Below are 23,688 nucleotides of genomic sequence, written 5' to 3' on the forward strand. Positions count from 1 at the left end.
CAAGTAATTGCTTTCTACGGGTGATATCATCAGTCATATGGACTGACTCACAGCCGTGAAGCTTTAGCTGTACAAAAGGATCCTTGTGCTTTTCCAAATCACATTACATGTTTACCTTCTCCACTGAGATTTCTAGAGGACATTGGATTTAGCAACAACACAGCTCCTACTGAGACGAAACACCCTGAAATACCTTGGTGCAGATCATGTGACAGAGGCTTGCAGATGTTAATGTTTTTGGATGTGAGAAAAAGTAATTGCAGGAAACTAGGACAAGTGATTATGACTATTATAAGTGATAAGTGACTATTATGTTTTACTACTTTGCTCTTGGGTGCGACATATCTTTTGTTGCAATGTATAAAGTACCATTAAGATGAAGCAATGGGCTCCAAGTAGTTCAAATTATAGTGATAGAGGAAATAAATGGGATAAAATAAGGGGCAATTTAAATGAATTTCTCCTCTAAGTGAAAAAAGCTGCATATTTTATATAAGACATACACAGTATGAGTGCAGAAAGTAACTCCTTGTGGTTTATTAAAAATATGGTATAAATAAATATGACATTTCTGTTACATAGTAATTTACATCAATAAAATGAGACTGGGATACACTAGCTAAACACTTCTCTTCAATACAAAATGATTCTTTAACATATATGTTTACAGTGGTTTTCTGTGACAGCAATTTATCATCTCCCATAGCTCGCCAGAACCGAACTTCTCATTTACAGTAGACATATCATTACAGTGTCAAACAACCAAGTCTTACAGCAGATAATGTCAAGAATCTGAGCAAATAATGAATATAAGTACCAGCACTCATATCAGTCAAAGAAATGTTCAGTTTGTTATCATTCACCAAAGTAAAAGCGGATTTATAAAGATGGACTAAAGATGTAGTCAAAATTGCTGCTCAAATTTAAAGTTTAATAAGGTTTCACCTCAGAAGGTCATTGATTAGCATTAAATCCCAAATCTCAGGGTAGACTCTGGAGCACAGATATCACTGACATGAACACAGGTAGAACAGTGTAGGTTCTTGGGTGATAGATGTCTTAATTCTTTCATGCTTGTCAAAAAGATAAAAGTTCTTTGCATGGTTAAAAAAAAATCAAACAAACAAAAAACAGTGCTAATATTTTAGTGTGATTTCATCAGTGTTAATGGTTGAACCTGTTTTAATAGTGGTACAAAACCCTTTCAGTGGCCCACTTCACTATACCACCATGCTAATCAGTCCTGTAACATTAAACAAATACATGCAACCCTAATCAAAAGTAACGTGAGTGACTGTTAACAAAATACCTGAGTTTACAAAAGCAAAATGTTGCTATAATATAATATCTGGAAGTGCAGTCATAGTAATGACTCCACTTCTAGATAACTTTACCTGGATGACTGAGAATCTTCACCAACATATACGACAATATATAATGCATAACAACAATATAAAATCTGCACAATCAATTGAAATGTTGGACAATACATCTTTGTGCCAGTGTCAATCTTAGTAATTCACAGTTGCAGCTCCTGCTATGATGACCATGACCCACAATGGGAAAGACTTCAACATGCAAGAGGACCAGATAACAATGTGAGTGATTTACCACACGTTAGGCACCAAACATAGGTTATAATTCACCACAATGATGACACTTTGTAAATGCTCAAGTGAACCAAGTCTGCCCCACAAAATATACAGCAGTGTTTGGTGCTGAATTGTAAACCAACGTGTTTCAGTGGAGTGTGCGACTCAAACAAAGCTCAAGCCAGAGAAGGTGACCATGAAGCTGCATGAATCAATTTTGGCCATTATGTAACTTAAAGTCTTGAGATGCAGTTTTATAGCCTTACAAAGTTGTTTTTGTAAAGTTCATAGCAAACACTTTCCTAGTTACAGCGGCACCATATAAAGAGCAACAATATAATGCAATTAAAGAGGTGTTTGCGAATGTATAGTGAATATACAGTAAGTCCAATACATACTAAGATTTTAGCTCCATTATAGCCTTCAACAACTCAGCTTAGGCTCCATAAAGCTGCAGAGTGCAGTGATAACTCTGACTTTGTCATTATTAGTGGCTTTTCATCCAAACCTACAATTTATTTTATCTACATTCAGAGAAAACTGTCTAAAAAAAATGCCATAGTGCCATTTTTTTGTCAGGGTGCCATTAAACCATTGAAAAAGAAAAGGGCACAACAAGCTGGTGTAATTAAGAGAATGCCAATGAAATCTCAAACAATGAAAAAAAAATTAAAAAGCAGGATGGAAATCTGGCTTGATTCCTCTGTTGCATAAGGTGCATGAGGTTCCAATATTTGCATTCTTTCATGTCCATCTCCTAAGAATTATGTTATGCTATGGCCTACCTGTGTGGAGTTTCCATGTTCTCTCTACGCCCTGTCCAGAGTGTAACCTTGCCACTTGCCCAATGCCAGAGGAGATTGGCTGAGGATTGGATTGATAATGCATGAATAAAAATATTGATTCATGCAGCTTTAAGCTCATAACCTGCAGGCAATCACTTATTGCAGCCTTGTTTAAGTGCACAACAGTATTCTCTAACACATACAGTATGTATAGCTACAAAGTGGCTTGTGGAAGATCATACCCAGTACTGATTTTTCTGCAGAGTGGGAGTGGCGGTTCTAATTATTTGGGTAGATGCACCAAGGGAACCATTACTCCAGGAACTTACGAGCATGTTTGAATCAGTAGTGTCGGAAGCCGAGCCCTGATTTGACACCAATAACCGATCAAGAACAGGGCTTCCTGGGCAGTTGGGGTTTATTGGGGTTACAGTCACTGTGGGAACCGTTGTGCTCCTCTGGGTTTGTCCCTGGTAAGACTGACTGTTTGGAAGACCAGTGGCAGGTGGCTCCTTTGGTGCTGCAGTACTCTGCTTCCTTTGCCTGTAGTGTCGAAGAAAGATAACTAAGACCACAAAGATAATTACAAGCAGCAGCAGGGCCAGTAGTGGTAAGATAACCAGGAGTGGACTGGACGTCTTTTGAGGAAAGGACTCTACACGAACCGGTGTGTTCATAAAAGGGAATTCTTCTGTTCCATGTGTTGGTTTGCCAAGCGTTGTACTGAAAATGCTAGTTCTGTTGGAATTTCCCCAGCGGCTGCGTCCCTTGAACTTCTGTTGGTTTTTGCTTGGTGGCTGGGTGAAGAGGAAAGCTGTAGACAGGACTGGGGATGCAGTTCCATTTTTGGAAGTCTGGATTGGTGTCTGAGGAACAGATGATGTGGTTGGCACAGGACTCTTTGTGGTTGGAAAAAGTGCTGGATCATACGGCACAATGGTAAAGTGGAACTCCCCCTTAGCTGGCTGGGTGTTATCAGCTTTCAGTACAAACACCAGTGAGTCATTTAGCTCTTGAACTCCAGTCATGTTGGCATTCATCTCCAAGGCCACCCTTTCTTGCATCACCTCTTGAAAAGTGAAGGACTCTGCTGGTACAGTTTTCCTGGATGTTTTAGGTTTTATCCAAACCACCTTACCATACTTAGGATGTGAAATAATTTCAAATGCAGGGTCACTGTTACTGATATTAGCCAGTTCAGAGGCATTGAGAAAACTAGTGTTGAGTTTGACAGCAACCCCATTGGGAATCCTGAAACCTTTGCCAACCTGGATCAAAGGTGTGACTGTTATATTAATCACTTGTTCAGTCAGATTCGCCTCTGAGGTGAAGGCAGTGAACTCAAAGTTGTCTTCTGCAGAGGAAAGGGAGGTCATATGGTAGGACAACCTTCCAGCTTGTAGATCCTCCTGTGCAAACTGAGTGACTTCTTGGCTATCCTTCAAAAGTTTGCCAAAATTTGGAGGCCTTGTAATCTGATAGGAAATGCTGATGTTTTTCCCATTTGTCTTAGCAGTAAGGTTGTACTGAGTCAGCAATACTGAGGTCTTCCCTTGTTCAAGTGTCAACCCAGTGAAGTTCAGCAAAGAAATGGTGATTTCTGTCACTTCTAGGTTAAAGAGTTTATATATTGGTTTATGATGGCCATCTGTGACACTAAAGTAGAACACCCCCGATAGAGAGCTTCCATCATGGATGAAATAGATGCTTCCATTATTGATTTGGGCTTGGGTGAAGGCCACTATCGACTCATTTAAGTTTCCTTTAAAAGCTAGGTAACCATTGTTTGGCTTGCTAATCACAGAGAATTTAATATCATCGGGAGGATTGTCTAAGTCTTCAACTTTGAGATTCTCAGGCCTGAGGGCTACTGTATCTCCTTGTACTACCCTCAGACTTGGAGTTTTGGTTTTTAGCAAAGGTGGCTGATCATTTACAGGTACAACTGTGATGTTAAAATGCTCCTCAACAACATCATTGTTATCTTGGGGGCGCTGGGCCGTTTTGCCTTTAGGATTCAGCCATGCACTAAATACGAAATGATCATAAGTTGTCTCTGAGTTGTCATGCCTGTAGGTTATACCGTATTTGTTGAGAATAAACTGGGAGAAGTTAGGTTTCTCCTTGGTGAGGTTTCTCTCACCCACCACAATAACACCATGCTGAGGCAGTGATGTGACCTGGAACCAGACCTCATGAGAACTCTGTTGAGTTGTTGGCAACTTGGACATCAGGTTAGTGGCATCAAGCTTGGACTTGTCAATGACGACGCTCTCCCCTTCTGTTACCTCAGCACCTACCACCAAGCAAAAATGTTAAAGTTAATCAACATGAACATTATTGAAAACAACAAACAAGCAATGTCAGGGATTTCAGGCTGGTGCAAATGACATTGATCTCTTTTGGTCAACCTACTGATGAATCCTAGAGAATCTGGTGATGTCTTGAACTTAGTCGTTTGTTCAAATTTGTAGTTTTAAATAAAATGTGTCAATTAATATTGGATGGACTACCATAATTAGTACATATATGCTCTACTTTTTAACTTTATATTGCTTTGGTGTCTATTTCTATGAAATTATATTTGTCCAATAATTTGTGTCATGAACAAACACTGTACAACAGCTGTACTGTGTGTGTAAATGAGCAAATGTTAGTATTCTAACACAAATAGAATAGTTAGCATATGCCTCTGTGAGCATGTTAGCATGCTGACATTTATAACGTTTAGCTCAAAGTACCTCAGCGCAGGTACAGTATCCCAGAGCTCTTGGCATGGCTGCAGAATCTTGTTTATACCTGTGTTTGAAAGCAGGACCGTGTTGTGCTCTGGTCCAGTATTCTCATAGGAGATGTCTATTCTGAAGGTCTGGCTGTCCAGAGACGTAGGAGGTGATGCCACAGAGAAGGTCATAGAGTCCATAGCTTCCCAGCCCACAGACTCAATGGGGGTTTGAATATACACAACCTCTCTTCTGTTCACCTGGGATATGGAAACATCACATTTGGAAAGAAAATCACATCATCCAATTTGCACAATGTGCGGATCAGCCATTTCTAATTTCTACTGATAATTTAATCAACCGCATAAACACTTTACCCTCATTAATTCACGATTCTTTAAGATTTTAATTTATTATCTTAGATAATAGATGATTTCTTAAATCTATTTTACTTAATAGTAGGTACTCATAGAGTCAGAGCTTTAACTGTGTCACATCAGATTGATCAGACATAACTAATTGATAATATAAAAAGCTTTACATTTTTCATTCAGCTCAATAAGCAGAAAATCAATTTCCTGAATAATGATGCAGAATATCTATTATTCATAGTGGAAATTTGACAAATTTCCATATGAATCGAGAAACCCTAATATTTGATCTTACTCTGGTTTACATCCCTTATCTCATATTTTAAAGTATGTAAAATTAGCAAAACGTGTTTGTATGGCCTTCAGCTTTTTACTCACCATATCTTGTGTGAAAGTGGAAATGTCTACTGTAGAATTATCAGGCTGCCTTGTCACCAGACGCCCCAGTTTAGGATGTCGAATCACATTAAATGTAATGATGCGGTTGGAGGCATTGTTGATGTCATTGGTCACTGCTAGTAAATCCTCATTTGTGATTGGTGTAGAAGAGCCTGAAGGAAAAACATTTTTTTTAATTATTTATTAAATTAGGAAACTTGCAGATGAAGTGACTTCGATAATTGATCACAAAACCGTATCTGTCAAGAAAAAAAAAACATTCTTCCGGTCTTGTATTTAGTTTAGCTGCAACCACATTATTATTCATAATGCTCTTGTGCGGTTGCATCAAAGGTAGTGAGTTTCTCCCTTGGAAACATTTCACATCTTTTTGACTCCACGTTATGCAAAACAAGATCCTTTGAGAATCCTTTGATGTGTCAAATTAAAGCTGTACTGCAGACATCACAGACTTTTTACAGCACTGTCCAACACTGCAATGTGGGGGTGTTACATAAAAATCAAATAAGACTAAATGAAGAATAAAAAAATAGATCAGCTCCTTCCAGGCACAGAAATCTTCCATTTGGGAAAAAAACATTAATGAGGAACATGTCCTGTGCATGAGGACAAGGCCTCAGTACTGAGGTATCACACAGAACAGATAGGCTCCTATTTTAATCAGTCCAGCTGTCTACAGGGGTTGTTTAACGGCTCAGGTTTTAGGAAATGCAAAGATTTAAACTAAACTTTTAGGTCTCACTATCTTCCTGTATTTTATGCAAATAACTACAGAAATTGTTGGGCTTTGAGCACTGCTGAAGTGAGGGTGGCCTTCAACTCAATAATGTGCTGAAACACTTCTGGTGACACAGACGGAGCACTGGAGCTGCTGCTGCTGCTCCTGCTCTGCTAACATGCGCTCGCCGTGCCTTCTGTCCAGACACATGCTCAAGATCTATTCTTTCCACAGACCTGGTGCCATAGTGAAGATTGTGAGAACGCTAAAGAGGACTACTGATAAATGATGAAAGGCAACGATAGGGGCCAAGGCACAGTGAAATTCATTCATCACTCTTCTTGAGAACTCCCACTATCCCTGTCTATCTCCCATGGGAAACGTCCCTCTTAAAGGAAGAGAGAGAGCGACAGAAAATCAGTCATGCACTAAACCTGTAAGAGATGTGGTTTGTTGTTTTGTCAGACATTTGAACAGCAGTAGTATGTAGACACAGAGAAATGTGTCATATATAATTAAAATATTTTCTTTTTTCAGAAAAAAGATATCATGTCCTTCTGTCCATGCAGTCTGGATTTTCACTGTCTACCTTCGCTCAATCTTCATATGTGGCCATTTGGAACTACTACAAATTTTTCTGAAGTGACTGAACAACATTGTATTTTACATTGTATTTATTCTCTTTCACGCCTTTATACTGTTTCCATGTAACAGCACAAACACACTTGATTGAATAATATGTTTTGTATGTAAACAAATTGACAGAAATATAAGTAAACTTCCTCGTACCAAAAATCACTTCAGTCTCGTTTTCTTAATGAGGCATATGCAAACATTTAGTGAGGAGTCTCTGCGCAGTTTAGGGGAGAAACATTATTCTCTCCTCCACATTCTGAAAGTGTTTCATGTCACCCCTCACCCCATCAAAACCTTTCATTGTCACTTTAAGCTCCCATCACCCTGCCCCCCTGCCCCCGACAGACAGTGGCACAGCTTTTCTAGTACCCACTCACCCTGTGGCAGGGAAGCTCAGCAGAGCGTGCCAGTTGGCAGTTTGTTAGCCTCACAATATCTTTTCCTCCTAACTCACGAAACAGACCACTGGAAATCTCGAAAACCGTTACGATGTATTTGCAGACACAGGCAACACCCAGTGTTCCTGTTTGTAGCTTCTGGGAGTTTAACGCAGCATATCAGATAAAGCAAATGGGATGGCAAGATGTCACAGAAAAACTGTTCAAATAAGTCTTTATAAAAACAGAAAAGAGGAAATCAATACTTTGCTTATAGTTAATAATAGTACAGTACAACTGAAATGAGTCAATGTGACTGGATGATGAAGGCAGACAAAAATATATTGTTTCAGTTCTTTAAATGAAGCATCTGTGCAGCTTCAGTATGACATAAAAGTGTATACCAAAGAAATTCTATTTCAAAATTTCTTGTAATCACTTTTTTTGAAACGAGGACTATACAGATAAAAAGATGAAGCTTCATCTTAAGTTAAAACCACAGTCAAGTGGAGGTCTGGTTTTTTTGGTACTGTACATACACTAAAGTATATCAGTTCTCTCTACCAGATCAGAAAGACATTTTTATAGAGGAAATGCAGAGGGATAGCATTCATATATATTTATCCCCACACTACAACCAAGCAAGTTAAAAATTGGTGAAGTCACCCTTTAATGACAACGCTTTACCTGGAAACACTTTGAGTGGACGGTTTTTCTCTACACTGAGAACTAAGGCTCTGGCAGTAATGCTGAAGATCTGCCTGGGGGTGAAGTTCACACCATCATTGACTTGAAAGTTAAATCCTCCAGATGTGGCACCTGGAAATGACGTAGCACAAAGAAAAGATCAAAGTGTGGAGGCAAAGCTGATTCTGTCTGTGAACCTGAAAAAGGAACAACTTCATCTTAGTTTTATGAGTACAGGTTTTCACTTTGTTCCACGTCTAGGGTGTGGTTATGACCTTTCCTAGTTGTACAAGTGCAGGCAAAGAAAATACAGAATCACAGCTGTAAGACTGACAACATCAAATGCTGACAGACCTTCATTATATTCTGCCTTAACAAGAACAGTGATACATAATGTTTCATAGCTGATGAAGAAGTTTGCAGGTTGATATGAGCATAGGGCAAATCAAACATAGTAAACTGTCAACAGCATCTTCTAGTGGAGGCAAAAGGAACAGCAAGAAATTATTAAAAATCAAAACATGAATTAGATTTGACATTTTTGTTATTCTACTACTACATCAGACTATTGAAAAAGTCTATCCTGTCTTCTCCAGTGTTGTGCAGTAAGTTGTATTTAGTATGTCCAACTTTACCTTTGTGCACAAACAGCAGCTGTCCTTGGTCAATGTGTGCCTGGGTGAAGTTGAGCAGCACCTTCATTGGTGCGCTTTTCAGGGCGAGGTGTCCGTTGCTCGGTGGGGTCACCATAAAATGGAGCTCCTCTGGGGGTGTGTCCTGGTCCTGTGCCTTCAGATCCTCTGGCCTGATCTCTGTCACTGCGGACACCCAAACCTGGACATGAGAAGAAAAAGGACACAAAATTTGCCATCTGTGATCGCTTTAAAACTTAATCGTCCAGGAACGCAGGAGGAGCAGAAATGGTTTATTCAACATGGTCGTAACAGTATTTGGCAGCTAAAGGTGAGGTTGACATTTATTCATTAGTCCAAAGACGATTAGACTATTTTTACTGTAGATGCCAGAATTTAAATATGTGCTCTGCAAAAAAAAGGCAAACAGCTGCTGTGTCCATGTCATTCACCACATAGAAAGGACCCAGAAAGCCATGTGAGGCAGTGTGGAGCAGCTCCAAGGCTATTTCACATTTTCCCCTCTTTCTTCTCTCTTGTCTTTTTCCACTGATTATCATTCAGCAATGCAGAACTGCTACAAAAATTATTTTGTAAGTACCTAAAAATAGTAAGAAAATAACAATATTTGGAAAATGTCACCGCGATTCACTGAAATCAACAATTCAAACGAAAGACATCTCAGGACAAATGAGCTGTGCAGCCTGCAAACACAGTTAAATGTTCTGCACAGTGTTGGTGAGGGACAGTTTACGTCCTGCTTCCGTGTAAATTCAAAAGCCTCGAGCTACCAGAAAAGAACAGAGGAACTCATTGACACACAGAACACAAAACTACTGACCCATGCAGACACTTGACAACAAAAGATGAGCTTCTATACCCGAGGCCAGATCAGCGATTGCATAACTTTCTCTCATACAGGTTGTTTTGCCAAAGCAATTATGGAAAGGTTGCAACAGAAAACATGAGAAAGTATAATTTCTAGAATCTGCTTACTTAAATAGGCTGTTTTCCACAGTAGTCTTTCTCATTCGTCTCAATAGGAAAAGCATGGGCGTTCCTGCTATCAACTACCATGGCACTCTTCTGTTCAAGTATCCCAGTAAGCTGTGACCGTGAGCCAGCATTACCAATACTAGGACACTGAAACTGAAGCAGCTAAATGGAATTCAGCCACTGATACACGTGTGGTTATGTTTTCACTCCAAGTAATAATTAGAGCTGCTATTACATACTGTTCTTTTCGCAAACTCACTGGGATTCCCATCATTTAAAATCTGCCTGGAGAAATGTCCATGTATTTTTAAGTGTCTCTTTCTCTAGTTCTTCTAGAAGCTAATATGATGTCTGGCTGTCATGATATCAGACACAGGTAAGTTTTCCTTTTATACAAGTCTATGACATATTGCATCCTGTGATACTGCAATAACTATAAATGTGTTCCAGAACAAGAAGTCAAATTATAGAAGAGCACAGTGAATATTTTATTCTTTATTTGCTGCTATAGAAACAACAATTTTTTTAAAGTCATGTTAGTAAAACCAAACAACTAACAAGTTGCCAAATGCACTTTAGATAAAAGTGTCTGCTAAATGACTAAATGTAAATGTAAAATAAAAGTGAGTGCAAATGTCCTGTCGTAACAGTATGAATAGGCCAAATAGAAGTGTAATGCAGCAACAAAACCTATGTCAACTCATATTAAGAGTGTGATCACAGTAACATCTCAGTCTTCACACACTACCTAACTATTTACTGGCAACTTCCCACTAGCGTCACAGATCAGACTGCAGAAGTGAACTTTGCAGGGTGAGGGGAAGTGGGTGTAACAAAAAATATTTAAGCACTTAAAATATCTGATGGATAAAATAAAGGCTTTAATGTAATTGAAACTGCGCTCGTCTCTCACATATGGGACTTTTTCAATTAGCAGGTGCACAACCACCATAATAAGTTGCTGGTTTCAGTTTTAAAAAATGTGTATGTGTATACATAGATAAATCATGTTGATTATTAGCATAATGTTACAATTGGCACGTGTTTCTCTAAATTTTGTTTCACGTTTGACAAAACACGGATTCTCTTGCCACAGCGAGTGCAGGATTTGCCAAGCTTATATAACATGTAAAGATAATCCCTGTGGCACAATTCATAAATAAAAATATGAGTTCTTTAAAAATATTGATTGAGAAACCATAAAAGCTGCTTGAAAGTTACATTTCTAATAAATTATATAATATAATACAGAATTGTGATTTGAAAAGGGCTGCAAATTTCTCAAAATCTTCAAGTACAAGTGTGAGAGCCAACATGACGTGCAGTGGCAGAGAGACACCTTGTGGACACTGATAATTCAGTTCAGTTTTAAAATCCTGACCTCACAACTTACGTTTAGCAAAACATATCATCACATTCATCGATACGTACAGGATAATTTGTCAGTGACCAGAATAATAAAAATCTGATAAGCAGATATTGAAGAGAGTTGTGGAAATGTGTTGAGGTCACGTAGTGACATCGTCTGCTGTTTCACTGGGATGACATCATAACACTCAACACCCGTCATAGTGCTAAGTGGTATGATGTTGAATGGATAAATTCAACTGACATATAAGCAAGACCAAGTCCAAGCAACATTTAAATAAGTTTTTATATTCATAACAAAGCCTAAGAAATATTTTTCAGTCAACCCAAACTGTGCAGAATAGCAGTTCCTTGTTTAATTCACTGAAGCAGAAAGTGACCCACTAAAATGTAGTGAGAATTTGTTTAAAAATTTAATGCCTTAGCACCATAACAGGCTTTCCTACAAGTCCCAGACACCTTCAAAGTGTATGTCAGTGTCTGTTTTGTGCTGCCGCCCTCCCTAGACCCTCCTCCACATAGCAAACATAGTTTCCCTCATTAAGCAAGCCAGCCATGGCAACGTGAAACACCGCACACATGAAAACTGTCTAACAGTAAGCTATGGTGCCTGATCTGCTAGTGAAAAAATGTCCACAGTTTAAATATAGAGCAGTGCAGACTCACCCTGAGGACCCTGTTGGCTGTAATAACAGGAGGCTCGTCGTTGACAGCTGTAACCTGGATGTACACCGTCTGGGCTGCACTCTGCTTCCTCAGGCCTGTGTCATTGGCCACCACAGTGAAGCTGTCAGCTAAGGTTTCGCTGCTGTCATGGACGTAGTAAATGAATTCATGTTCCACCTGGTTGGAGATCATAGTGCAGGTTAGGGTATTACTATTTAATGTGGTAATGTAAATGCAAATAGAGATTAATTTTAGGTTACAAACACTGTAAACACTAAGAACTGGAAATAATAAGTTTAAATTAATTATAATTATTTACTTTATTATAATCCACAAAATAATTGACCCATCAATTAGTCAGTCTCAGTAAAATGTTTAATTGTTTAATTTAGGCTACAGGTGACAAAAATTTAGACATTCCTGAAATTTGGGTCACATTAGAGAAAACATCCTCTAAACAAAAACGTTATCCCGCTGTAGGTCTACAAGCATCTTTCAGAAAAGCTCACCTGTCTCCTGGAGAATGAGGTAATGTGCACACCTGGATGTCGAGAGTGCTCAATGTGACCGTGCTGTGGGGGCTCAGTCAAACTATACAGGAAGTCGATTCCAGAAAAGTGGCGGTTGGTGACTTTGAGAACATCCTGGGTCAGTGCCTTGGAGGCGCCCTCGTTCAGTGTGAAATTTGAAACCTGAAGTGGGATGAGGCGGGGGATGATGTCCACAAACATCCCAATGTCACTGACATCAGTGACCCCATTGGTAACATCAAGGGTGAAGGTGTCATTGACTTTGTCGGGCTCCACCTGCATGTACTGAATGTTCCCAGTGTTAATGTCCTCCTGGGTAAATATCTTGACAGGTGACTGTTTGGTTCCGACATAGCGCGCCTCTGCTTCGACAAAACGCCGGAGAAAACCATGAGAGGGGGCTACCTTGACTGTGAATGCAATCTCAGATGGCAGGTTGTCCTCATGAGTGACCTGCAACAATCAGAAAACATATTCAGTGGTTAAATTTGAAAAGTTCCATGTGTCACTAAAACTTAGTTTTGATTTTACTCTCAATGTAACATGGCATCATTTTGAAATGTAAAAAAAAAACAACCGGTCAGCATTCAGTTTTTATTTCTGCAGCATCAAAAACCACAACACTGTTATTTTAAGAGAAAAATGGAAATGAATATTAAAAATACAGACTATATAAAATGGATTGGGTTGAAATTAATAAGGCATTCAAATCATGTGAACCTTTATAGCAACACTCACCTCAAGTTTAGTTTGGTCAATCTTTACTGGTTTTCCTTCTTCCACTAGTAAGGTGTTGTGATGCTGCACGATAGGTGGCCTCTGATGACTTTCCAGGAAAACCTTAACATTGATCATCACTGAAAGCTTAAGATCTTTAGCTTTCACTGTTAAATTGAAATAGTCTGCCAGATGTTTTGTGCCATTGTGCCGGTAGAGGATCAGCCCATCCTTCAAGTCAGACAGTGTGAATGACTCCACCTTTGCTTCATTGCGATAAAGTCCTCCATACTTAGGAGCCTCATCCAAGTTGAAAATAACTTCCTGGTCATCTCTGATGTCAAGATTTGATACAACACTGAAATTACTTGTGGAAAAGGTAACTGATTGGCCCTTCTGAACCAATAAACCAGTGTTGTTGCCCACTTTCAAGAAAGGATCATGCGCACTAATGTCTAGAAGGCTTGATACAAAATGTTTACCATCTGAGACGAAGAGCACAAACCTGCCGGTGCTCACACCTTTATGGATGAACAAAACTCGCCTTTCCTCCAAATCCTTCTGTCGAAACTGGAACAACCGATGACTAGTATCATTAACCAGCACTAGGTCTCCCATTGGGATTCCACGTCGAGTGTAAATTAACTGAGCATCATCATAGTCAGAATCTGCATCATGGTAACGCAAATCATCTAAAGTGAGTAACCTCTGACCATCCCTTACAACATGGAAGACTTTATCTATGACACGTATCGGCTTTTGGTCATTGACTAGCTGAATTGATATGTTGAACGTTCCTTCTTTAGAGCCAATGTCATCATCTGTGATAGAGGATTTGAACTCTTGGCTGATAGAAGCAATGAACGTGAACTCATCTTGCGTTGTTTCGCTGTCATCGTGAATGTACATTATCCGTTCCTCTAAAATATCCAGATTGCTAAAAGTTAAGATGTTGTCGTAGGTATCATTGGAGTTTGACTGACTAATACGGGCTAGCTTTCCATGTTTGGGGCTTCTTATGACTGTGTAATACATAGTCTTTGTACTTAGCGTTTCTGCAAACAGCTCATCTTTTGTGATAAGTCTACTTTCACCCTCCAGTATGGAAAGTCCATTGTTTCCTATAAACACGCTGTTGACATCTGCTTTAATGGAAAACTGGAAATCATAATTTTGCGACTGAGAATGTTTGGAAATCAACTGAAATTTAAACCTGTCACTTGTATCCTCATGCGGCCTATCAACCAGCTCATAATGTACTTTCCGATCTGTTACTTGTCTTTGGTTAAAGGTTGAGTTCTTTCTTAAAATTGTGGTGTCAAGCAAAAGCTTCCCTTTCTTTGGGGTGGTCAAAACTCGAAAATAAAGGTCATCTTCTAAGAGAGCCACACCTTCAGCTGTGGCAAAAAGATGCTCTGAATCCAGTGTCACTTTCCTAACTTTATCCAAGTCTATCATAATATTTCTCACGAGATGATACTTCACCCACTTCACAGTTATTGGGAAGAGTATTTCCGTGTTTGCCCTTGCAGCCACAGTAACTTTGCACTTAAAGTAATCAGTGGCATTGGATGTCTGGATGTCCTGAAAAGTGCTAACATACCTCAGGCGCTCTTTTTCTAGAAGCCTTTGAGAAAATGAGTCTGTGGGCCTCCATTCACCACTTGAATGAAGTCTCTGGAGTTCTCCATACTGTGGTGATTCAATAATATCATACCGAATGTCTACAACTTGTTTGACTGCATTGGTTTCCACAGCCAGCTGTTTTGAGCCAATTACAGCTGTCTCTCCTTGAATGATCTCAAGACCCGTATTGTTGGCAATCTTATACTCTAGTGCTACAGCCATGACCCTTAGAACCACAGTGTTGCTGACCTTTTCCCCATCACTAACTCTAAGGACTATCCTTGAGTTTCGAACCCCTGTGTGGACATAAGACACCCTCAATTCGTCCAAGTCTAAATATGTGAATGAGGTAACTGCCTTGCCAGGTTTGCTTTCAATTTCTAAATATCCTGCATCAGCATTCAGGTTCCCAAGCACAGAGAACAAAAGGTCATTGTAGCTGCTGTCAATGTCTGTAGCCCTCAGTATTTCAGAGGTGAGGCGTTTCTTTGAGTTCTCCAACAGGACAAAGAGATTTCCTTCGGGGAGGCTCAATTCAGGTGCATCATTGGTGGGTGTCACAGTAATATTGTAGCGGTACAATTGGTTTCCCTTGAGATAATCAGGAACTTGCTTTCTACTGCTAGAATAAATTGAAAACATAAAGAAGTCATCTGGTTCCTCAGAGCCTCCATGGATGTACATCACGCGTCCGTGCCAAAGGTCCAACATGCTGAAGGTGTTCTCCTCTTGGTCCTGGTCGATATCAAGCCTTATCTGACCGTGTACAGGTTGCTCCCTAATTCGAAACATTATCTGGGACTGTCTAATGCCAAGTTTCCTGAAGTCTAAGAGTACCTTGATGTGTTTGGCCTCAAGAGGTGCTCGACCACCTTCTGCCACTACAAGGTTTTTAAACTGCACAAAATTTGAACCATACCTAAGGTCCAAGCCCCTTGCGAGGGTCGACATGTGAAGTGATGGTGTTGGTGTTACCAAGTGAGAAAGGGATCCTGGAGTGCTTGTTGGATTTACAGTGGCTGATGGTTGTGGTTCTTTCTCTGGCTCACAACCTACTGAGATATCCTTGGTGACTACAGCATTAGAGACACCCATCTTCACTCCATTGACTGCTATGTTCTTCAAACATCCTTTGAAGGATCCTCCTCTGATACGTTTTCCAGACACAGAGACCAGCCCCACCTTTCTGACTTCTGATCTGGTGCTATCATCAATACCACCTAGAAACAGATAGCCTTTAGGTTGAAGTCCTTTTGAACGGAAGCTAATGCTGCTTTTCACCATCTCTCCGTCAACAGTTAGCTCAAGGCTTTTGGAGCTAAAACGCAATTTGACAGAATGCCACCTCCCGTCATTGATGAATGTGAGAGAATGGAGGTCAGTTTTGGTTCCACCTTTCCCAACCATGGCCACTGGCAAACCTTCCTGAATCTCCAAAGCCACAAACCCCCCGTCTCTAGCTGAACTGTACAGCATTATTCCCTCTTTGGCCAAAGTGTGCACTACACACTCAAATACTGCTTCCTGTTCAGTGTTCCAGGTTGGAAGAGAAATGTAAGCCCTGGAGCTGAAGAAGCTAATCGGGTCCTCCTCTGTGGCAAAGAATTGGGGACTACAGCCCAAAGATACCTCATGGACATTCTTGAATCCAGCATATGGCCTCAGTGATGACAGCAAGTCATGTTCATTGAAGACTACATCATCCATGCAACCTCGGAAACCAAGTGGGTCTCTGGGGAGATAAAGTCTGTCCAGGCTTCCTGAGCCTCCAACATAGAGACCATCCAAAATGTTAAAATCCTGGTGGGAACCTGACATCTTCACACCTGTGTGAGAGTTTTTGTCTACAGTCAGAGTGATGTTGTGCTGCACATGGTGGACCTCCACAGAGTGCCAGGCCAGGTCGTTGAGCTGGGTACCTCGCTCTGATACTAACACTTGCTCTCCTGATCCGAGGTCCAGTTTAAGCTATGAGAAGAGACAAAATAACTGGATTACAGAATATACTATATCATCAGAAAAATTAAACACACGTACTGATCTAGAAATTAAATTTCAGGTTTATAATAGATATTTTTGTGCTGTGTGTGTTCATGCTGAAATAACTTTGGATGACTTGTCATAAAATCAGGTACTTTAAAGACTCAAGAAAACAAAGACGATTTCGATTTCATGTCCACCTCAGGATGAAACCTTTGTGATTTTGTCTCTACGCACAGACTCAAAGACCCTCTTCCGTGGCTGTAGAATCTTATTTAAATATGCATGCAAAATTTACTACTGTCTAATATGATGAATAAGATATTAGTGTTATATAATAATATAAAAGATGTAGCATTCAAATTTAAAATAACATCTTCAAAATATGTATATTGTATTAGATGAAATAATATCTCTATAACTGTATCTATTATGATGTACAAAAATTAAACGATTACTGTAAATGTAGACACTGTGACACCTGGAGAGGGAAACACAGGCTTCAGACTGCTTATACTCCATGATGTCATCTGTTGTTATAACCATGAGCTTGTCTGTGATTTAAACAGGAAGAGCACTATAATTTCTTTGCCTTCAGCTATGTCCTCAAAGCATCATGTCACTATCTCAAACTAATGCTGTATTTAGATGACGTGCTTGTCAAGGCTTGCTGCTGAGTCCCTGCTATTCATGCACGGGTTTCCGGGGAGCAACACTCATGCCTGACTAACATGGAATGAGACCCAATGCCCGAGGAAAACTTGTGAGAGTGAACAAGAAAAATTATCTGGTGACCTGTGCCAGTTTAAAGAACATGGACAAGTATTTCACTCCTCTTGCTCACTGAAGTGTGACAATGCAACACAGTCGTCAGGATGATTAATTCCCAGCAGAATAGTCCAACAAGAATAAAAGCTTAGTCACAAGGATTTCTCAAGTTTGATGCATAAGAGATATAGTGTATATCTCTTGTGTTTCTTATGAATGTGTCTGCATGTTAAAAAAAAGCTTCCCACAGTACATCTGTCCATTCTGCATTCTGATTTAGTGTGGCAGAGCTGCTTACAGGACGCTTTAGAGCAGTCTGGAAGGGACAATGTATTTCACCCTTAAATCCTCGCAGCAAAGGTTGTGTTGAGGGCTAAAAATAGTCCCTCCTGCTTAAGACCCAAACCTGCCCTAAATTTCTTAAATGTGCCCGAGGTAATCATATTCTGTCATTAAGTCAGGAGTGAATTTCCAGAGGTGTTATGTTTATTTGTATTAAATTTACAGGCAAAACACTGTAGTATTAGTCTTTTTTGCTGCTGGGACAGTTGTTTTGAATGAATTTAACATTAAAGTTAGCATCTTATAACTTGGCTTAAGTTTTATGGAATTTAGTGCCTTCAGAAATAGGAAGATATACTCTTACTGTGAGGTTATTAAATACTCCTAAATGATCCATCCATCTATCCAGGTGTAATGAAATATGAATATGAACTAATAAAAAGTGTATTGATTTAGGTTTTTTGGTAACTTTCTAAATAAGTATAAAATTAGTTTCAGTTTTATGTTTTGCACAGTTATAGCTAGAGTGTTAAATTCTTCGTTCTCCGTAAATAACAAACATAACTGCACAAGTAATGAATATCTTATTTATATAATACTATGTATATAACACTATATAAAGAGCACCACACATTAAATTAAAACTGAAATGAGTAGGTCATGAAATGATTAGTGCTTTTCTGTTTTTCTCTGTTCTATGTAATTGTAAACTGACTATCTTTTATTTTGGACTGTTGGTTGGACAAAGCTAAGGAAAAACCATCCTGACGAAGCCCTGTGCTCAAGTTCATTAGTGAAATAAACTATATTCTTCCACCTAGCTCACTAGTTTTTTAGTTATTTGGTTGAGTAGCAGTTTGGTTGGTGAAGTGGTGATAGGACATCACCTAATTTCTAACGTTTAACAATGTTCGGTAATTCAATAAACTTGTCAGACAGACATGGTGGGTAGAGGTAAGTATCAAGGGCTACATAAATACTCAATGATACTCAAACACCCTAAAACCACAGATCTGACTGTTTTCATAATGTAGTTTCTACTGTGACAAGAAGTGACTGGTATGGAGTTAACACTCAGCTCACACCACACAGGCTTGTCTGCTTGTGTTACTGTGTTGAGAGACGGACACTGTCAACTGAGATGGAGCTATAGCTTACGGTGGTTGGTGTGTGTGTGCGTGTGTACTCATGGGGCAAAGTCAGTACAATACCAAAATGTGTGTGCCGATTGTGCTTGTGCATGTAGTAGAGCATCTGCATGTATGTGCATATACGCACAAGTGCAGGCTCATCTAATCTATGCTTGGTCACATATGCTCGTGTGCTGGGGGCCATGGATGTACCCACCTGCAGGCGACCAGCATGTAGTTCTAGTAATAAGTAGTCTGTCTGGCCGGCAGCGAGAAACAGCAGGCCATTGGTGCTGGAGGTTCGGAAGCGAACGCGGAGTGTGTTATGGTCCGACGACTCCGTTGCTTTGAGCTGTACAAAGCCATCACCATAGAAGGAAGCTGTAGAGACAGAGAGATAGAAGACAAGGTAGAACTACATGTTTTGATGTGGTGTTCAGTCACCTTTAATCAGTCCATCACAATTATACAAGCTGGGCTGAGAATGAGGAAGCTGGGAACTGGAACAGAAAGTACAGTAGCAGCAGACACAGAGCAAGTCCAGTCAAGCATTGTGGTCTTAATATAGCCAACATGTGACATTTAGATATAAAAACCAAGCTAATTATCATCCAGGCTGTTCTTTACAAATGGAACAGAGTCTGTGTAAGTGGGGGGATAAAACCATATACAAATACCCAGAGAGCTTTATTACACACACTGTGCAGAAATTATACCTCATCTGATTTAAAGAATACCTGTAAGAGTCTTTGAATGTGCTGAGTATAGCCTTCCTGGTGGGCCAGCTGTGTTTGTTATGTGCTCAACTATAATTACTTGCATGCAGTCAAGTACAACAAGAGTGCTACTTTGAAGCAATAAAGCTTTACCTATAGAATAATAACTGCCTATAGAATAACACAAAACAGCCTCTGCATTGTGGCAGAATTGCAGGTTTGTGTCTCAGCTCATTTGTAGTATTGGGAAACACTTGTTCGTGGACTGTCCAAAACTGCAGGAGTGACATATGTGAAATTGAAAGGTATTTGACTTAAGCGCCACAACAGCAGTATATGCAGACTGAGGCAGTGCATGGGGAGATGGCTCGGAGGGAGTGGAACATGTTTGAACTCGCGCTGCCCCGACAAGAACCTTCATCCAAATCATGAAAGGCTGTGACGTTCCCCATTGTCTGTGGCTCTATATTCCAGCAACAGTGTGGCGGACGGGCCCAGCTGTTCCTTCTACCTCACCTCCCTGCCATTTCACATCACCCTGTAATCTATGCTAACATGCTCTGAAGCTTTCTCATCTAAGCCTAAGAGCTCGGGCTTTACCAGTCCAGTTTTTAATGAACCCCCTCCCCGACTCCCCCTCACATTCAAAGCTCAACAAACAACCTCTGTGAAGAAGTGTGTCCATTAAACGTTTGATTTATTTGTATTTCATGACCCAAGGGCAAGAGCAGCTTGCTGCTAATGAGCCAGAGTGACTCGCTTGGGAAAGCTAGTTAAAGTACATGCATTGTTTTTTACTTCTAAAGGGGTTAATGCACTAATGGGTAGTCTGATTGACCAAAACCAATTTGTACAAACTGTGTACTACAAATTAAGACAATTAACCCACTAAAGTATGTACGTAAGCCCTTTGGTCCTATAAATATACAGTCATCAATCAGTAGGAATTAAGTGCAGGGAGACAAAAAGTGAAATATGTGTCAACCTTAGTGTATCCAACATGAGTTCATCTTTTGGTAACAGAGAAATCCAAAAGAAAGAAACACATATATATAGATATAATATTATTTTCACTCATTGTTGAAAATTATTTATTTCAACAAAAAAATATTCAAAATGGCAAAACAAGCAAAAAAGAAACACTAAAAGCCTGTGGTTTGTTATTAATCTTTTGGAGACTAATTGTGTGTTTTTGTAAAATATATTATTGTTGCTTCTTGGATACAAAACAATGATAAATATAAATAATTAAACTAATGAGGCCTAAATCCTAATATAACACCTTATTTTTAAGGCCGAAAGCTCCAATTTATTTGGTTTATTTTCACATAAGGTAGAAGAAAAATGTTGTAGATTCTCACAATTGAGAAGCAAATATATTTGAATATTTGGTTGAAGTTCCTTCATTTGTTTATACCAAAAATATTAATTTTTAGTCATATTTCTTTCATATTAATAGCTGCAAATTTCTAATGCCATATCCAGCACATATATCACACCCAGAAATATCAGACACCACTGTTTTGCACTAACTCACACACTAAAAAACATCAAACACAGGGTATGCAAAAACATAATTTAAAAGCAAATCCTACATCTCCATATGCCAGATTATAATCCTGGGTCAGGTATAAAGTGCCTGAGGATTGTGGAATTGTCAAATACAGCTGGATATAAATAAACTGAACGGCCCACGGGCCCACAGAACCCAGTCTCACTTATCTTTTTTCCGACTCTAAGTCACACTGACTGAATTTATTGTCCTGTCTCATTTCTCATTCATCTGACTGGCTCTGTGTACATAACAGGGAGGAAGCGTTTCCTTAAACTGGTCAAGTGGAAAGCAATGACAGTTTTCTCTTAAATTCACAAGGATGGACGTGCACACTCAATTGTATCTAAGCGTCATAACAATGACGTTATTCAACGTCATGTTTCGTTAAACTTCCCAACTCCACACTTGCCTTTAAGGAACTGGATTCTTGGAAAGCTGGGGAACAATGGCAATAATGTAAGTAAATGGTGGCAAGAAAATTGTTGGTGTTTCAGCTGCAGAAACTTTGAAATTTTGGGAGTATGTAAATGAAAGAGCGCAGCAGAAACAGAAATCAGTGCCTTCACATAAACACAGCTTTGCACACCTGAGTGTGTTGCTTGAAAAGCAGAAACAGGAGGTGTCAGAAGGCTCTTCTGTAATCTACATGTCTGCTGTAGTTTCTGTGTGACAGGGACATTTTTTTTTGTGCAATTTCACAAACGGCTCCTTCAGCATCAGTCAGTGACCTTTTTCCAAACACCCGCTTCCATTTAATTTGAGGGGCAAGCCCAGTGCTTGTCACTGCCTGTGTGCTCAGTTTATGCAGCAAATCAGAGATGCAACTTGACTGAAGTGCCTCTTTGGATTTTAGTTGACTTGTCATGCCACTCTGTTGCTGATGCATTGTCAGATCCTGGGAAGTGGATGCTTTAGCAAAGGCTCGCTGCCTAATACAAAGGGAATACGGAGGATTCACGCATTCAGAAAGGCACTGAAGTAAAGCTTACCGTGGTTATACTCAATGAAGGGCTTGATGAGTGAGGTACAGTGGAATAATTCCTGATTATCCTCAGGCACAGTGCGGATGAATGTTGAATTTAGACAGGCAGACCAGACAAGCTAATGAATGCCCACATGGATGTAAATAATGTTCATCTGACGCTGTAACTGACTGAAGACATATTTTTTCCCTCAGGTCTCTGAGCGCAGCAATAACTGTTCATTTCCTTGCATTCATTTGAGTGTAGCTAGTTTTTCCAATGCAGTGAGCATCACGGTCCCATTTCTAGTGCTGCCTCTGATAAGGTGAGGGCACAGTGGCTCCTTACAGTGCACTGCATGTGTGCACCATGCATGCAAAGATGACCAAAAACCTAATGCACATCGTTTCTGATATAAATATTGAGTTTATCGGTGTTAGTTAGAAAACTCATTCAAACATTTTAGAGGCTAAAATGAGTTTCTGTTGTTGCTGGATGAATGAATCACTGCAGCCCAGACACCCACCGTCCTGTCCGCTCGCATTTGCTTCAGCCCTGTTAGGTGTTACTGAGGTTAACGTTTGAAGACCCGTGAACCTCTCATGTAACATAACAGCACAGAAACACACTCAGCTTTCCTCTAAACAGTGATACTGAGCCTGCTTTTGTAATATTACAAAAAATATCAGCCAAAGATCATATTGAGGGTGTCGCGTCGTTTGGTTGTGAGCATTAGGTGGTAACTTTTAACCTGAAGATGCGTTCAGGGTCAAACTACAAACGCTGGAGGAAACTGGTTCAGTTTAAATATAGTTACACTGTTTCCAAATCGCCACTGAAAGCACCATGAACTAGTTTTTAATCTTATATGTTTTCTTAAAACCAAGTTTAAAAAAAGTTGTGTCAGTACCTCCCGTCGTCAGCTCGACCAGGAGCGACCAACAAACAAGAGCGCAGAGCCACAACTTGTGCTCGGAGTTGTTCCCAGCAGAGTCCATGATGGAGGTCCCTCTCCCGGTGGCAACAGTCGCGTTTGGCGGACGGAGCAGTTACATATTCACGGAGCTGGAGCAGGTTCCACTTCTTCACGCTTCCGTCCCAAACACCGCGGGACAGTCGAGCTTCTTCCCCCCGGACAGCAGCGACGACGACGACGACTCAGTCTGCAGCGCAGCCCGAGCTGGACTGAAGCACCGCTGGAGGTCCTGGTTGAACTCCGCCTCGTCTCTCTGTGTGTGTGTGTGTGTGTGTGTGTGTGTGTCCTAATCCCAGTTTTCAAAATAAAAGCTGGAAGAAGGAGAAGAGGAGGAAAAATGCTGCAGCCCAGTTCAGCCCATGTCGATCTAAGTAGACTGTAGTGCGTTCAGGGTACTTCAGCATTAATAAGCAGTTAATAATAGGTAATTTAATAAGTCAAAATAACTTCATAGCAGAAGTTATCATTGATGGCATATTGCTGCTTATAAATGCTA

At 40.0% G+C, this 23,688-nt stretch overlaps 1 protein-coding gene across 1 annotated transcript; it reads right to left on the reverse strand.

Annotated features, from left to right (window-relative positions):
• Positions 1-513: 513 nt before the first annotated feature.
• cspg4b (chondroitin sulfate proteoglycan 4b) lies at positions 514-23,419 on the reverse strand. Its single transcript, XM_026343086.1, has 10 exons — positions 23,127-23,419; positions 19,201-19,364; positions 13,219-16,791; positions 12,460-12,933; positions 11,951-12,127; positions 8,924-9,122; positions 8,289-8,420; positions 5,850-6,022; positions 5,177-5,360; positions 514-4,673 (listed from the first exon to the last, which is right to left on the reverse strand). Exons 1-10 carry the CDS (start codon positions 23,212-23,214, stop codon positions 2,614-2,616), a joined length of 7,224 nt encoding a protein of 2,407 aa, XP_026198871.1. The 5' UTR covers positions 23,215-23,419; the 3' UTR covers positions 514-2,613.
• Positions 23,420-23,688: the final 269 nt, after the last annotated feature.

This window comes from Anabas testudineus, chromosome 9 (genome assembly GCF_900324465.2).
Source record: "Anabas testudineus chromosome 9, fAnaTes1.2, whole genome shotgun sequence".
In the NCBI taxonomy this organism is placed as follows: Eukaryota; Metazoa; Chordata; class Actinopteri; order Anabantiformes; family Anabantidae; genus Anabas; species Anabas testudineus.